Here is a 14,877-nt window from a genome sequence, read left to right on the forward strand (position 1 = left end):
TCTCGGGATATCCAGTCCAAGATAACCCTCCAGGATCCCCCGCTAACCGCCCTGCATGGTTCAAGATACCATGTCCCGCGCTGGCCACTGCATCCACCGTCGCCATTTCATTGGATTAAGCAGTACAGATGCAATCCTGGTCCGACAAGGGGATATCTTATCCGTGTCGTCCGGGTTTACGGAGTAGAGTAGCGTGCTTGATATTGTATGGCCGTCTTCCTGGTGCGTGCACAGCGCCGCTGTGTGCTGTCAGGACGGGTGTATAGTGGACCATCCCTGGTGAGTATCTCAGCCCTATGGACAGTACCATACACCATTTTGTGAGTAGTAGCTGTAGCAGCAGTGTGGGATTGGATTAAGTGTGTAGATGGGATGTGGAGGGTATACATACGGATACGGATCCTGCGGTGAGGGAGGTTGTGTTGGGGTATTTCGTGGTGAGGGATTGAGGGTTGGGTTGCGATGGATGGGCTGGATGGGCTGGGCTCGGTTCGGGTAGTTAGCTGGGTGGCTTAGGGTGGGGGAGGGGGGAGTGTTCTAGGGCTTGTTGGGGGTATGTTTGGGGTTGATTATGGGTAGGTGCAGTGGTTGCTTGGGCGGGGTTGCTGGATTGTGTTAGGTGTGGACTTTTGATCGGGTTTTGATGGGGCTGGCTTGGGGCGTATTGGATCTTTTCTGCTTGTCGGGGCTGATGGAAGAGGACCTGGGAAGGGGACACTCTTTCTTTGGTCATTTATTGTGATGATCTGAAAGGAGCTTTGTTGAGGGATTGGAGGATGGGGTGTAGGGTTCGCACCGGCGGTCGGATTGACCACGATTAAGCATAAACGGGGGTTGATATGCGTGAGTGGATCTCTTGAGCAGTGGATCGAAGTGTTTTGTGGGTTATGTGATGTTGAGATATAATCTAGCTGGTCTGGCAGAGTGAAGGCTTCCTGTAGCGGGTGTAAGAGTATCTTCATATAGAAGCTAGATTGGTCCCCTTTATCTTACTATGTCAGCAAGTTCCGAGGTCAACGAAGTCATTTGCCCGGGCGGAAAGAAAACCCCTCATACCCAGCGGGAACCCCCGCGGGCCGCTGTCGGGGTCGGAAAGCTTAGTGGGAGGAGACTTAGTACTCCGCCAACTGGGCCCCGTGCGGCTGATTCCATCACAACACAACAACCAGCCTGACAATCCGACTAATATATGCACCTTTTATCACACCGCATCAGCTATGTCTTCCCCTGGCCTGGTTGTGTCATGCTTTGCAATCCACAGCCACCCGCAAACAATAGTCTGACACGATGCTGACGCTGACGAGCTTATCGCCTGCAGAAAAGCGGGTCGCACACGAGTCCATGGCGATCTGACCGGCAACCCGACGAATCGATAGTCCCACCCTCCACGGAGTATACCTGAAGAAGTACAAGGCCAGTAGCAGCTGAGCTCGCTCGTATCGCTTCGTTTGCCCACGGTTGGGTGGCCATTTTAGCCGATGCTGCAGCAGAGGCTGAAATGGCAACTCATGCCGACCCGGGCTGAAGGCTCGCCACGCAGGACTTATAAAAGTCGCGAGGCTTTTCTCCCCCAGGAAGCTCAAGGTGACCGCAAGAGAGTCAGAAAAAAGCCACCGCCACGATGAGGATTCTCTGCCTTCACGGATACGGTACCAACCCGGCCAGCATGAACCAGCAACTGGCGGGGTTGCGCCAACACGCGCCCCCGGACTGGGAGTTCGTCTTCCTGCGCGGTCCGACCGAGTGCCATCCCGCCGTGGGCAAGTCACTCCTGCTGCCACTTTGATCCTCTCGACTAACCGTGAGTGAATGCAGGCCTAGCGAAGAGATTCCCCGGCCCGTTCAACTGCTACGCGCGGAGCATGTCCCCCGACCAGACCCGGGACACCTACACGCTGCTCGACCACACGATCCGCACGCAGGGCCCCTTCGACGGGGTCTTGGGCTTCAGCCACGGGGCCGCCGTGGCCCTGTCGTATCTGCTGGAGGGCTTCGCGGCCGTCGGCGCCGCCCCCGCGGAGTACCCCTTCCGCTTCGCCGTCTTCTTCTCGTGCATCTTCGCCTGCTCCGCCGACCGCGCCTTTGTCGAGGAACTGTACCCCGGGCTGCGGCCGGAGGAGTGGAGCAAGGTCCGCTCGTGCGACTACGCGCAGCTGAACACGTTGCCGGACCGGCTGCGCACGGTCACGACGGCCATCAGTCGCCTGCTGGACTGCGTGCATCCGATCACCCGCGAGCCGCGCGGCTTCTTCCTGGATAAGCCCGTCCAGGAGACGCCGCTGCTGCTGTACCCTCCCGTCGTGGCGGCGAAGGTCCAGATCCCGACGCTGCATGTCTGGGGCCGGAACGAGCCGAAGGGGCTGCGGGATGCGTCGTCCTGGGCGATCCAGCTGTGTGAGAGCGGGCTGACGAGGTCGCTGGTGCATTCCTCTGGACATGATGTGCCGAGGTCGGCGCCGGAGTTGGAGGGGATTGTGTCGATGATGCAGGAGATGGGGGGGGAGAGGATCAGAGCTGTGCTGTAGATAGCTTCGGGATTGTGAGAGAGTAATATTTAGATACGAAAAGATCTGTTACTGAATGCAGGGCTGGAATACTGTAAGGCAGTAGGTAGTACCAGTATCCATGATACCACAAGGCAGTGCCGATACCGTGCCCATAGCCAATCAGAAGCCGCATAGCCCAGCGGAAGCCATCCGAGCTCGGACCCGTGACGGGATCCGCCCGCGCGGGGACGATCCGCCATTTCACTCGGACCATTTCACTCGCAGCATTGAAATAAGTATCGTTCCAAGTACTGTACTTGTATTCAACCACAGTTGAACACATACACCTACTCTACTGGACAGACCACCACAAACCAAACCACACCCAAACCCAACCACCCCAAAATGACAGACCTCCACAAAATCCCCCACACCACCCTCGCCGCCTGCGTCCACCGCATCCTCACAGCCAACGGCGTCTCCGCCGCCGACGCGACCACCATCGCCGACTGCCTGATCGCCGCGGACCTGCGCGGGGTCGACACGCACGGCAGCAATCGGATTCCGAGCTACATGGCGCGGATCCGACAGGGGGTGCTCGACCCGGGCGCCGTGCCGACGCTGACGCAAACGACGCCCGTCGCCGCGCAGGTCGACGGCCACAACGCGTTCGGGTTCGTGGCCGCGCACCTGGCCATGACGCGGGCGATCGCCATGGCCCAGGAGTTCGGGGTGGGGCTCGTCTCCGTCAAGCACAGCAACCACTTCGGCATGTCGGCGTGGCTGGTGCAGCAGGCCGTCGACGCCGGCCTGATGAGCCTGGTCTTCACCAACTCCTCGCCCGCCCTGCCCGCCTGGGGCGGCCGCGAGAAACTCCTCGGCGTGTCCCCGATCGCGTGCGGCGCGCCCGCCGGCGCCGCACCCCCCTTTATTCTGGATATGGCCCCGAGTGTCGCGGCGCGCGGCAAGATCTACAAGGCGCTCCGCCGCGGCGAGTCGATCCCCGAGGACTGGGCGCTCGATGCCGACGGCAACCGCACCACGGATCCGGCCAGGGCGCTGGAAGGCGTCATGCTGCCCATGGGCGGGCCCAAGGGCTCCGCGCTCGCCATCATGATGGATGTCTTCTCCGGGGTCTTCTCGGGCAGTGCCTTCGCCGGGGATGTGACCGGTCCGTATGATCCGACCCGTGAGGCGGATGTGGGGCATTTTATTGTCGCCGTCAAGCCAGATTTGTTTGTGGGGTTGGAGGAGTTCAAGGCGCGCATGGATCATTTGTATCAGCGCGTGGTTGGCGGGGAGAAGATGCAGGGCGTGGACAGGATTTATTATCCTGGGGAGATTGAGTTGGAGATGCGCGAGAGGAGGCTGGCGGAGGGGATTCCGCTTGCGAGGGCGGAGATTGAGGCGTTGAATCGCGAGGCGGAATTGGTCGGGGTCGAGGGGTTGACGGTGGAGTAAGTGGTAGTTGGCATGGTTTGGGTTGGTGGTAGAGATGAGTGCGAGAAGGGAATGGATTCTGGGTTGTGATTTTGGATGGTTTTGGTTAATGTTCAAGAGGAATTACATTTCTTGTCTGCTCGCGATTTGAGGGTGTTTCAGCCTGTGGCCTCTTCTCAACCCGCGACGACCCTGTTGCGCATATCTTCAACAAACTCTTCACGGTTGATTCGATGGTGCTGCTGTCGCTCTCACCTAGGGCGATCTCGCTGTCTGGTTCATTTGTTATCTTGATGCATGGCAAGGATTGACCCTCCTCTAGGTCCAGTGCCAGACCTGAAGCCCCACATCCTCCAGTTCGCTGTTGTGAGAGGTCTACAAAGCACGATTTCTCGGATCTCCATGTACATGTATGAATGTCTACTCTGTTAATATATGTAATATCTATGGATATACCGTGTCAATCAAAACCTAAAGTCCCCCATAGACCAATCGCGCCTCGTGACGGAACACGCATTCGTGATAGTTTCAGCTACTTGGCCCAAGTCATACACAGAAAGTGTCTACAGGGTCGACGGTGAGGAAACCGGGCTAAAGGTTCAGAAGATAGGTAGTCGACCTTGGGGAAGACTGCAACCCAAACAGGAAATGCATGAGTTGGCCGTGTACGAGATCCATGTGATATTCGCCTGTAGGGTGAGTTCACTCCACTAACTCGCATGTACACCTAAGTCAGCGCCATCTTGGCCCTCTGGCTGGGTCGATGATCACCAGTCAACCGGCAGCCGGTGGGGGCAGCAGGGATCGGACCGTCGGATTCTGGCGGAGTTCGGTGAGGTTCCGGGTCCCCCTGGGATTGAAGTCCCTATCGACCATGGGTTTACTGGAATAGTCAGGGGTTATATTAATTGTTGAAGCCATCTGCTGTATAGGATCACTCGAATGATGTTCCCTGAGGCGCTGACAAGATCGATGATCCCAATTGTGTTATATATACGCGCAAAGTTTGGTGGATTCGGAGCCGAGGAGCACTGGGCCGGGTGATAATAAAGGATGTCGCAAGCCCTAACTCTGGGCTGACATCGGGTGGGTCTTCCTCCTTGGGTTCAGGTGAACAGAATAAAAGAACGAAAGTTTGTGCTTGTAGGTGAATCGTTGTGCTTTCTTAACAAACCATCAGGTATTAACTTACACCCTCAACGAAATACCCAGCCACTGTCCACTTGCCCTTGGATCAAGGCTCTAGATCCTTTAGACAGTGGCGCTCACTGCTGTCGATTGAAAAAGGGAGCGCGCGGCTCATTCTGTGCTTTTACCGATTCCGGACGGCGTTCTGAGGGGCTCTTAACATCGCTCAGAAAAGTGGGTCGATGTTTTCAATGATTCTAGGCCGAAGTTGCGGCGTGAAGCTAGATGAGGAACTACCTCAAGCTAGAGCACTGTAGTGAGACATACCATCCCACAATATCCGACGAATATTTAGGCAGCGAGTCTCCTCTCCAAGTCCGGCAACCCGAGCTGAAAACGTGTGTTAAGCAAATTCCAGGACACAGAAATCGTGTATCCCTATCCCTTTTGCATTCTATTCTACTCACTTCCAGCCAATTCTTCCACCCACACCGTCGCACTACCACTTTCTGAAACCATGGACTCCAGCACCCTCGTCGCCCGCCTCGCTGTCGTTGGAATCCTAATCTCCTCCCTCTGCTGGCTGTATGCAAACTCCCGAGGCGTCGCACCCGACGTGAAACACCTTCTATGGTGTCACCTGAGCTTGGCTATTTACCCCGCGTTTGTCTACCGGTGGCCAGCAGCGCATCGACGGCCCGCGACTGCCTAGTGGCACGCTCATTAGTGACGGTGAGAGGACATGGATACCCTACGTACTGCGGTTATGGAAGGACGGTGATGGAGAACGTGGATAAATGGTGCATTCGGTCATTCATGAGGCTATCTGAGGCACTGCCCGCGAGCCGACGCAGCGCGGCAGTGGACGGTTCAAGCAGGAGTCCTTCCGACAGAAAGCAATCAATTCCAGCAGTTACAGACTGCAATCGCCCCCGGGACTCGTCAACGGATCACGAGGTGAATGCTCTACATGAATCTATGCTCCGAAGCCCGAACACTCCCGACCCCAACCCCCATCCCTCTAAAAGCTCCCCCAGTAGTGCAAATCATAATCCACCCCGCCAGGCCTCCACAGCGGCTTGGGCGTGTACACCGGAATCGGCGACGCAGCTGTTCAGGGGCGTCAGATTAGCCATCGTCCAACTCGACTACGTGCACTTCCAGCCCAAGGGGGACATCCTCAGACGAAGGGGAAAAAGAGAGGGAACACTCACTCCCGTAGCCCGTGCTCGGCACCGCCCAGGTCGGCGACGCGGGGGCCGTCCACCCCGTCGGCGACGCCGTGATGGTGTACGTGCTCGTGTACGTGGTGGGGGTCGCCCCGGGCGCGAGGGACTTGATCCCGTCGTTTGCGCCGTAGGAATCGTCCCCCGTCCCGAAGACGTTGTTGATCTTGTTCACCACGCTGGTGCCGGTCTCGGTCCAGACGGTGAAATCCTCGATCGTGACGTTCGTGGCGTAGGTGAGGTCGTTGGCGATGAGGTAGAGCGGCGGGCGGACGGTGCCTTGCGCGACGGAGCCTGTTTGCGATGGGGTCAGTATCCGGGATACGTGCCTGCCATTGGGGACAGTTGTGCAGTGGGAGGTAGGAGGGCGACGGACCGGAAAAGTTCTTGAAGACCAGGTTGCTCAACGCCACCGCGCCCGTGTCCGGCTCGAAAGTGTTCTGCCAGTACTGGTTGACGCTCAGCCCGTACAGACTGGCCTTGGACCGGAAGTTCTCGAAGGTGACGTTGGTGACGTACCCGGAGCCCCCGGGGTAGGTCTTGATGAAGGCGATGTTGTTGCCTTGGATGATGCTGATGTTTTTGGCGACCTTCCGTTGTCACTTCGGTCAGTGTGTGATCAACCCACCGAGGAAATGCGGATGACATACAATGTTGGAGATCTCGGCAGAGACGTTCAAGCTGCCAATGGAGATCCCCGAGCCGGCCTGGTTGCAGACCAGGTTCTCGACCAGGGCGTGGTGGGACGGGCTCTTGACGGAGACGCATTCGTCGCGGTTGGTGACCTACCCATCATGAACATCCATCATCAGCAGGACGAGCTATGGGAACGGGGCCGGACAGCACAACAAACCTCGTTGTCATGGATCCAGTAGTTGGTACCGATCGCATCGATGCCGTCGTAACTGCCCAGGTTCGCCCCGCGGATCGTCAAGTGGTAGACCTCGACGTTCACGCCAAAGTCCAGCACGAAGTGGAACTTAGGGCTGTCGACCAGGATCAAGTCGTGGACGGTGGCATTGATAGCCGAGACGACGCGCACCAGACGGGGGCGATCGGTGCTGCAGTTGTTCATTAGCACCCGGATCTGCACCAATGACTGAAACAGTAGGCTCACTTGTTGAGATTCCGATAGATGTATCCCTGGCCCTGGATTGCACCGAGTCCGTTGGACGAGTAGAACTCGAAATCGACCGCTGCGTCGTGGATCAGCACCTCACCAGGAAAAAACGGATAGAACCGTTGGGGGGGGGGGGGGGGGAAGACATACCATTCACGATAACAAGCACATCTAGCAGGAACTTCTGGTCACCCTCACCGTTGATGGTGGAATTGAGCACGTCCACGCCGGCATAGCCCTGGAGGATCAACGCACGTTCAATGGTCCAGTTGCCCCCGTAGGCGGCGGTGATCAGCCCATCCAGCTGGAACGCCCAGTTGGTCGCGTTGCTGAGTACGACCCCGCGCTCGATCAGGTAGTTCCCCTCGGGGACGATCAGTCGACTGCCCGGGTTGGGGAGCACGCACTCGGTGAAGGTGGTCTCGAGCGCGGTGGCGATGTCGGTGCTGTTGTCGGCGACGGCGCCGTAGTCGAGGATGCTGCACTCGTGGGTCTTGAGGGAGAGGTCCGTGGTGGGACCCACGGGGCCGATCAGCTGGCCGGCTGCCAGGCCGGCGAGGACGAGGGAGGAGAGAAGAAGCATTGTGATGACGCTGGTGCTTGTCTGGGGGTAGGATTCCAGGGGCTCTGGACGCCTTTTTATACCTGAAGCGTGTCTTCAGGAACAGGGGCAGAGGAGCATGGCGAGGGACTGCAGAAGATTGACGTGATCATGGTTTAATTTAAACAATCCTGCAGCTATATTACCTACGGTGAAATGGTTGGACTAGGGGGGATGGTGCCTGCAGCTGGGGTGGTCTGCAGGTTTAAGCGAATGAGCTTTACCTGGACTATCTTGACCAAGAAATTTCTCGTTGGATATTACAGTACGTGGACTGATGTCAATGAGGGAAAAGCCATTGTATTTTTCGATTCTACCGATCACACCACCGACTAGACCCTGTTTGCACAGCCCATGTATACACACTATTGCCGCTATTCACGATCACGCCTTGCCCTTCTCCTCCGCAAGCGCCTCCTTTCTGGTCCTGGACTTGGGATCGAAATACGGGGTCTCAGCCTGCGGCGCAACCCGCAGCCCATGCCGCAGATGGGGGACTATCAGTTGCGGAACATTAGCACTCTCGTCCACTCACCCATCTAAAAGATTCTCCACGCGATAGCAGCGATAGCAGGATGACTCACAGTAGTCGAAAATCCCCGTGTGAAAGGTGGCGCGATTGTCCCAAATGGCCACCGCGTTCTTGGTCCACTTCCAGCGCACCTGGAACTCGTACCCCTCCGCCACGGTGCGATAGAGGTTATCCAGAATGCCGTCACCGATGCGCTTCTCCAGGCCGACGATCTCCTTGGTGAAGTTCTCGTTGACGTACAGCGTCTTCCAGCCGGTCACTGGATGCGTGCGGACGACGGGGTGCTGGCGTCGACCCACGAGTTAGCCATTGGACAGTACAGAATAAAGACTGAAAAACCCACATTGGTCTCGATAGGATCCCTCCGGAGACAGCCACTCGTCCGCAGGGCCTTCTCCGCCTGCTCCAGCCCGCTGTGCTTGGCCTCGAGCGTCTCCAGGAAGGCGCGCAGCTTGGGCGACAGGGCTGGCACGCTCGCCAGTTAGCATATCCCCAATCCCTTATCCCTGGACCTTCCACCCATTTCCCACTTTATAGACAAGGAGGAAAACTCACATTCGTACAAAGCATACCCACTCGCCCAGATCGTATCGCCACCCGTCTCCTCCCCGCCCGGCCCCGCCCTGGGGAGCGTATCCATCTTCAACATCGTCAACCCGGGCGGCTGCAGCTCGTAACTGACATCGGAATGCCAGATCTGATGGCTCCGGCCGTTGACCGCCGTCTCATCTTTGTGGATCGGGTGCACCCACGGCAGGTCCGGGATGATGCCGGCCATCTGGTGAATATGCAGCTCCCCGAAATACGCCCCGAAGGCGATCTGCTCGTGCACGTCCATGTTCTGATCCCGGAAGAAGACGACGCCGCGCTCCGCGACCAGCCGCGCCAGGTCGTTCTTCTGCACATCCGTCAGCTGCGTGAGCTGGAGGCCGGTGAGTTCCGTCCCGATCTCCGGGGTCAGGTGGATGATCTCCGTCGCGGCGGAGAGGAGGGCCTGCTTGTTCGGGGAGGAGGAGAGGCCGCGGTCGGTGAAGGGTTGGATGCTCAGATTGGGCAGCTTGAAGGGGGTGTAGTTGGGGTATTGCAGGCCGGCGGCGCGCACCGAGTCCAGCGGCGAGACCCCGCGCGGAGTGCGGTATTCCGGGTGTGGCAGGTTGGGGGGTCGCGGGGGGAGGACCAGGTCTTTCTGCTCCGAAGGTTGGATGGAACCCATTTTGGTCGGTGGTTTTAGAGAGCCTGGAAAGAAATGGAGGGGTTGATCGCCAAGTGCGAGGGGGGAAAAATTCAGATAGCTACGGCTGGGCTGTCATTGCTGACGGCATCACTTAGGGCTTTATAGGTGGGAAAAGACGTGATCGAGGGGCAGTCGGTGGTCATCTTCCCGGGGTTCGGCATCGTGCAGTTAATCTAAAGTACACCATAGTGCTTATTGACTGGGTCAGGCAATTCGCAGTAATAGCCGAGATGCTAAGCAGGGGTCCAGGAAATGGGGTCCTGTTGGTGGACTTATCTCCGTCACGTCATTCGGCCTCGGTGTGAGGCTATACTTGCAATCTACTGGTACTGTATCTACTAGCTGATAACAATAGCAATATACTACCGTTCCCTTTCGGCCCAAACCGACTTGGCGCGGCCTGTGAATCATGAGGCAAACCAGAGCGTGACCGAGCATGAGAAGAATCGAAAGATCCCTTCTATCAAACCGAGGCGGAAGGGCAGAGTTCTTAATGTGCCTGCGTAAATGATGGTTGAACTGTCATCGCGCTGCCAAAGCTAATCCTCTTGCAATCTAAATTGGCCAGCAAAATTTTGAAGGACATCACTTGGAGTGGCTTTGGATTAGGAGGATGAAGATGAAAGATGAACAGATGAGAGAGAATAAAACTGTTGGCCCAATCACTGACCTTCCCACTATACTATAAACATTAAGATAACCCGAGGCAGCAAAGCTAGGTCCTAAGCTGGTGACATAACTAGAACACGTTCAGAGCAATCTCAAGGACAGGCAATCATCTATCTTCGGCCTTATTCCTCTGGCCTGTACATTTCCTACAATAATCCAACCCTCCTTCCACCACTGAAAAAACCCAATACGCACACCACACCACCCAAACAACCTCCGACCACTTCCGGATCCCACAGTCCTTCCCTAGCTATCGAAGAAAAAGTCCAATCGCTTGTTTCCCTCGTCCTTCGTATTCTCCAGGTAATCCGCCTTCTGCTCGTCCGTCATCGCCGCCCACTTGTCCTGCTTCCACTGGTTGCGCTTGGCGTAGTACACCTTCGCCAACACGTACACGGCAATCGTCGCGACGTTGATGGCGATGAGCTGGCCGTCGCCCCGGTGGTAGTACGGCTTGTCGTCGTCGCGATAGATGTTCGAGGAGGCGATGCCGGACAGCTGGATGGTGATGTTGTAGAGGGCGGCGCTGACGGCGCGGGTGCGCACGGCGTTGCTGAGGCGCGAGCACCAGCCGACATGGGCCGCGTGGGGCGAGGGCCAGCCCAGCAGCACGAAGGTGACGGCGTAGAGGCCCCAGTGGGACAGCACGCTGGCGCTGCGGTACAGCACGATGAGCAGCGGCAGCGACCAGAGCTGGGTCAGGATGCCCACGTAGCAGATCTGGTGCCAGCGCTCGGAGAGCTCCGTCACCAGCAGGAGATTGATCGCCGAGAAGACGGTGACCGGGATGCCGAGCAGCGTGGTGTGGAAGGTCGAGAAGCCGATCGCCTTGAGCGACAGGCTGAGGTAGGACTTGGGCGGCGAGGTCGGGATCTCGAACAGGATCCCGATCACGTAGATCGGCCACAGGTCGTAGTCCTTCAGACTCTTCCACAGCATCCCCAGCGTCAGCGCCTCGCGGTTGTGCATGTCCCCCTTGGACGGGTCGTCGCGCAGCACCCGGTTCACGATGATCTTCTCCTCGCGCTCCGTGAAGTACCCGCGCGGGTTCCACCAGGTCTGGGTCTGTGTGGGGCCCGGGACGAGGAAGAGGAAGCTGAGGAAGCCGATCACGATACTGATCAGGGCCTCGATCAGGAACAGCCACCGCCAGCCCTCGCGGCCGTCGACGCCGCGCATGTGCAGGACGCCGTAGGCGATGAACGAGGCGATCACGCCGGAGATGGAGTCGACGAACCAGAAGAACGCCAGGCGGATCGGCATCTCCCGCTTCGTGTAGAAGTACGACAGGTAGAGGATGGCGTCCGGGATGAATCCGCCCATGAACAGGCCGATGAAGAAGCGGCAGGCGAAGAAGCCCGCCCGGTTGTGCATGAAGAACTGTCCGCCCGAGGCCAGACTCCAGAGGATGATCTGCACGGGGATCCAGCGGTCGGGCCCCAGTCGCTTGCCGATCATCTGGGACGGGATCTCCGCGATCAGGAAGCCGATGCGATACATGTTCTGGGCGTTGTTGTAGTCGTTGGTGTTGATGCCGAGGTCGGGGAGGAGGTTGTCCGCCGAGGCATTGCTCAGGTTCCCGCGATCCAGGTTCAGTCCGAAGAACATGACGAAGATCCAGAGGAGAATTGTCAGGTCGGTCTTGCGCCGCACGGCTCGCTCCTCGCGATAGGTCCATCGCTCCGACGGGTCGAATCGATGCAAGTTCTCGTAGTCCGCATGGGGCTGGTAGAAACGGGCCAGGTTCGGGTCGTCGAAGACGCTCCGCGTGGTCGCGACGGCATCCAGATCGATCGTCTTCTTCTTGCGGGCTGAGAAGAAGGCAAAGAGCGACCGGGATTGAGGCTCATCGTCGGGCTCGGCCAGCGACGATGACTTGTCCTTGGTGTCTCCGGCCGGGCTGTCGATGCTGGTGGCCTGGACATCCTCCAAAGGATGTTTGCCATCGAGTGCCGATGTCTGATGGGAGATCGACATTCTTGCTTCGCGATGCTGTGATGTCCAGCTAGCTCTCTAAACCAAGGAGACGCACCTGGAATTCGACTTATCGTGGCGACGGTGCGCTTCATATACTCCACTTTGGCATGTGCAAGGGTGGCAGTATGCGCACTGAAGGTGCACACGAGCGTATGCATGCGTGCTTCAAGGAAGCGATGGTGCAAGAGCGTGGTGTCCAGCTCTTGTACAAGTCCACACTAGTGGCTTTGAAGTGGATGGCGAACTGTAGGACCGTCTAATCTGTCAGATATGATAGCAATCTAGCAAGCCAATCATCTTGTGTGGTAATTAACCGCGACTCGATTAATACTCTCAGGTCAAGCTCACGGCTGTTCGCCTCGGAAATGTGCTTGGGCCACGCCATGACTTGCCCAGCATGCTAAGGCGAAGAGGACAACGCCAACTCGCTAACAAGAGATCAGAAGCCGCTCGGATGACAGGCTAGATGGCAGAAGTGATAATTGGAAAAGTTAGCCGGAGGGATGGCAGGGGAGGAGCAGGAGCAAGAGGAAGAGGAGTGCGGGATGTTGTCATGTCAGGGTTGGCTTGCACCATTTGCTGCCGGATTGTGTTATCGCCTTCCACCTCCATTCGAAGAACACCAGCCAGACACCACCACACAAGCCCAGATGATAGTTCATCAGTGCCTCACCGAGATTCATCTATTTTCCTGTCTCTGATTCATGGAATATTATGATCCATCCAGTTCATCGAACTGTATTGAGGCTCCATAGTATTAGCGAGGATGGTGCGAGAAGTCCAGCATCCTTGTAGCTTTACAGGATTAATCACGCCTTCGCTGCAGGATGCTGCGGGGCAAGTAGACTTCTACATCAAAGATACATTTTTTTGCGGTGAGTAGGGTGAGTCACAAACAAGTAGACTGATACCTTGAATTGAAAAGATAGTCTCCCTAGGAGGAATGAGGATACTTACCACTAGGTGTCTGAATCTCGAGCCATTCACATGCTTGGTAAACACAAAGCACCACTAACAGGTATGGGCATGTAAGCTATAAGCAGAATAATAACAAAAAGCCTACCTAGTCATATAGATAGTGGTGTTGTTCATTTTCTCGATGGGAAAAAAAGAGAACGCTCAAGCAACCCCCCACCAATTCCCATCACATAAATATAAGCATGTATATAGAGCTAGGACATAGGGCTGACAGCCGTGTCAAGACAGCTCCGATTCGACTCTGGATTGGATCAGGGCATTCAGGGATTTGTTCCTGGACTGGATCTGTCAGCTACTGTACAACATCGGCACTAAGATCCTACTCATACATACTGAATAGCCCATGCATGTCAAGGGACACCCGTCCTACATGGAACCCACTCGGGAGAAACCAATAGAATCCAGGGTGTCCCAACTTCCACGTGGCAGACAGGCCGACAATGTTTCAACTCCTAGTACGGTTTTTCGAGATCCCCAGCATGGGCAAATAACCTTGGATTACCGGATCAGACCCAGATCACAAGCTTCATTCTTGAAAGCAAAGGCAGCTGACACCAATTAAACAAAAGTAAGATCGCTCTATATTCATGTGATTTTAGACCGGACTAACTCGTCTTTGAGTACCGAGACTTGAGAGGATGTTAACGCAGCCAGCGCATTGCCTATCCCAGCCGCATAGTACCGTGTACCATGATATCAGCACATTAAATCAGCTGCCCGTCAACAAAGTCCACCACCTGCACCCGCTTCAGATACTGCAAGACATCCTTCACCAGGGCAACGTGCACCGGGTCCGTCTTGGCGAAGTAATCGCGATCGCTGGCGTTCTCGAACACGGAGACGAACGCATGGCTGATGCCATTCTGCCAGCCAAAGGTCAGCTGCTATAGGTCACCACACCAAAGACACCACTGGGCACCTTACCTGCAACCCCTCGATGGAGACATCCACACCGCCCTTCATGCTGACGATGTACGGCTTGCCGGTCTCGGGATGAATGCAGGAGTCTTTAAGACCCTTGATCCGACTAGCGACCTGGAAGCAATTGTCAGCCGGCATTCCCGCTTTGCCGCCAGCTCCAACAACGCACATTCTCTTGGATGTCCGAACCAACATCCGGCTTGAATTGAAGCAAAACGATGTGAGAGATCTGCATGATGCCTAATATTCCTTTGCAAAGCAAGCTTTACTCGACAACCGACGGGGAGAGACGAAACTGTGTCTTATACGACACCCTTAGCAGTGCTGCTTAGAAATCCGTTCCGCAACCTACATCATGACCCAACTCATCAGACCCATCCGAACCAGCCAGTTAGAAGATTCTAGCGGGATCGGCAGGAGAGTTTGAGAGCCTGTTTGAGGCAGCCCTGGAAAATCGGATCGTCCTAAAACGGATTAGTTTCCACCATGCCACAGATTCTGCAGCGGAATCTAATCCCAAAGCGGTTAGGTTCCCGCAGTTTGTTCTTGCTTGGCAGGGTCCGCC

General features: G+C 56.5%; 6 protein-coding genes across 6 annotated transcripts; 2 read left to right on the forward strand and 4 right to left on the reverse strand.

Annotated features, from left to right (window-relative positions):
- The first annotated feature begins 1,169 nt into the window (after positions 1-1,169).
- Positions 1,170-2,544, forward strand: BO72DRAFT_447467 (uncharacterized protein). Its single transcript, XM_040944547.1, has 2 exons — positions 1,170-1,760; positions 1,816-2,544. The coding sequence occupies exons 1-2, from the start codon at positions 1,622-1,624 to the stop codon at positions 2,523-2,525; spliced, it is 849 nt and encodes a 282-aa protein (XP_040802030.1). The 5' UTR covers positions 1,170-1,621; the 3' UTR covers positions 2,526-2,544.
- A 241-nt stretch (positions 2,545-2,785) lies between these two features.
- On the forward strand, positions 2,786-4,357 carry BO72DRAFT_447468 (Ldh family oxidoreductase). The gene has a single exon (XM_040944548.1). The coding sequence runs from the start codon at positions 2,892-2,894 to the stop codon at positions 3,945-3,947; it is 1,056 nt and encodes a 351-aa protein (XP_040802031.1). The 5' UTR covers positions 2,786-2,891; the 3' UTR covers positions 3,948-4,357.
- A 1,718-nt stretch (positions 4,358-6,075) lies between these two features.
- Positions 6,076-8,079, reverse strand: BO72DRAFT_427669 (putative rhamnogalacturonase; the record flags this gene model as incomplete). The annotated part of the gene is made up of 7 exons (XM_040942989.1): positions 7,551-8,079; positions 7,398-7,476; positions 7,134-7,341; positions 6,931-7,065; positions 6,657-6,870; positions 6,269-6,574; positions 6,076-6,164 (listed from the first exon to the last, which is right to left on the reverse strand). The coding sequence occupies exons 1-7, from the start codon at positions 7,981-7,983 to the stop codon at positions 6,076-6,078; spliced, it is 1,464 nt and encodes a 487-aa protein (XP_040802032.1). The 5' UTR covers positions 7,984-8,079.
- A 360-nt stretch (positions 8,080-8,439) lies between these two features.
- BO72DRAFT_427673 (TauD/TfdA dioxygenase family protein) lies at positions 8,440-10,011 on the reverse strand. The gene is made up of 3 exons (XM_040942990.1): positions 9,089-10,011; positions 8,877-8,998; positions 8,440-8,817 (listed from the first exon to the last, which is right to left on the reverse strand). Exons 1-3 carry the CDS (start codon positions 9,744-9,746, stop codon positions 8,533-8,535), a joined length of 1,065 nt encoding a protein of 354 aa, XP_040802033.1. The 5' UTR covers positions 9,747-10,011; the 3' UTR covers positions 8,440-8,532.
- A 528-nt stretch (positions 10,012-10,539) lies between these two features.
- BO72DRAFT_507791 (putative MFS transporter) lies at positions 10,540-12,413 on the reverse strand (the record flags this gene model as incomplete). Its single annotated transcript, XM_040949271.1, has 1 exon — positions 10,540-12,413. The coding sequence occupies one exon, from the start codon at positions 12,411-12,413 to the stop codon at positions 10,683-10,685; it is 1,731 nt and encodes a 576-aa protein (XP_040802034.1). The 3' UTR covers positions 10,540-10,682.
- Positions 12,414-13,964: 1,551 nt separating this feature from the next.
- BO72DRAFT_507795 (Dabb family protein) lies at positions 13,965-14,562 on the reverse strand. The gene is made up of 3 exons (XM_040949272.1): positions 14,482-14,562; positions 14,316-14,426; positions 13,965-14,254 (listed from the first exon to the last, which is right to left on the reverse strand). Exons 1-3 carry the CDS (start codon positions 14,545-14,547, stop codon positions 14,096-14,098), a joined length of 336 nt encoding a protein of 111 aa, XP_040802035.1. The 5' UTR covers positions 14,548-14,562; the 3' UTR covers positions 13,965-14,095.
- Positions 14,563-14,877: the final 315 nt, after the last annotated feature.

This window comes from Aspergillus fijiensis, assembly GCF_003184825.1.
Source record: "Aspergillus fijiensis CBS 313.89 unplaced genomic scaffold BO72scaffold_19, whole genome shotgun sequence".
In the NCBI taxonomy this organism is placed as follows: domain Eukaryota; kingdom Fungi; phylum Ascomycota; class Eurotiomycetes; order Eurotiales; family Aspergillaceae; genus Aspergillus; species Aspergillus fijiensis.

Coding starts and splice junctions, on each gene's coding strand:
- BO72DRAFT_427673 (XM_040942990.1), bottom strand. CDS start 9,746: ATGGGTTCCATCCAACCTTCGGAGCAGAAAGACCTGGTCCTCCCCCCG. Junction 8,999..9,088: donor TGGGTATGCTTTGTACGAAT/GTGAGTTTTCCT, acceptor CGAGCGTGCCAG/CCCTGTCGCCCAAGCTGCGC. Junction 8,818..8,876: donor GGGATCCTATCGAGACCAAT/GTGGGTTTTTCA, acceptor GGTCGACGCCAG/CACCCCGTCGTCCGCACGCA.
- BO72DRAFT_447468 (XM_040944548.1), top strand. CDS start 2,892: ATGACAGACCTCCACAAAATCCCCCACACCACCCTCGCCGCCTGCGTC.
- BO72DRAFT_447467 (XM_040944547.1), top strand. CDS start 1,622: ATGAGGATTCTCTGCCTTCACGGATACGGTACCAACCCGGCCAGCATG. Junction 1,761..1,815: donor CGAGTGCCATCCCGCCGTGG/GCAAGTCACTCC, acceptor GAGTGAATGCAG/GCCTAGCGAAGAGATTCCCC.
- BO72DRAFT_507795 (XM_040949272.1), bottom strand. CDS start 14,547: ATGCAGATCTCTCACATCGTTTTGCTTCAATTCAAGCCGGATGTTGGT. Junction 14,427..14,481: donor GTTCGGACATCCAAGAGAAT/GTGCGTTGTTGG, acceptor AATTGCTTCCAG/GTCGCTAGTCGGATCAAGGG. Junction 14,255..14,315: donor TCTCCATCGAGGGGTTGCAG/GTAAGGTGCCCA, acceptor TTTGGCTGGCAG/AATGGCATCAGCCATGCGTT.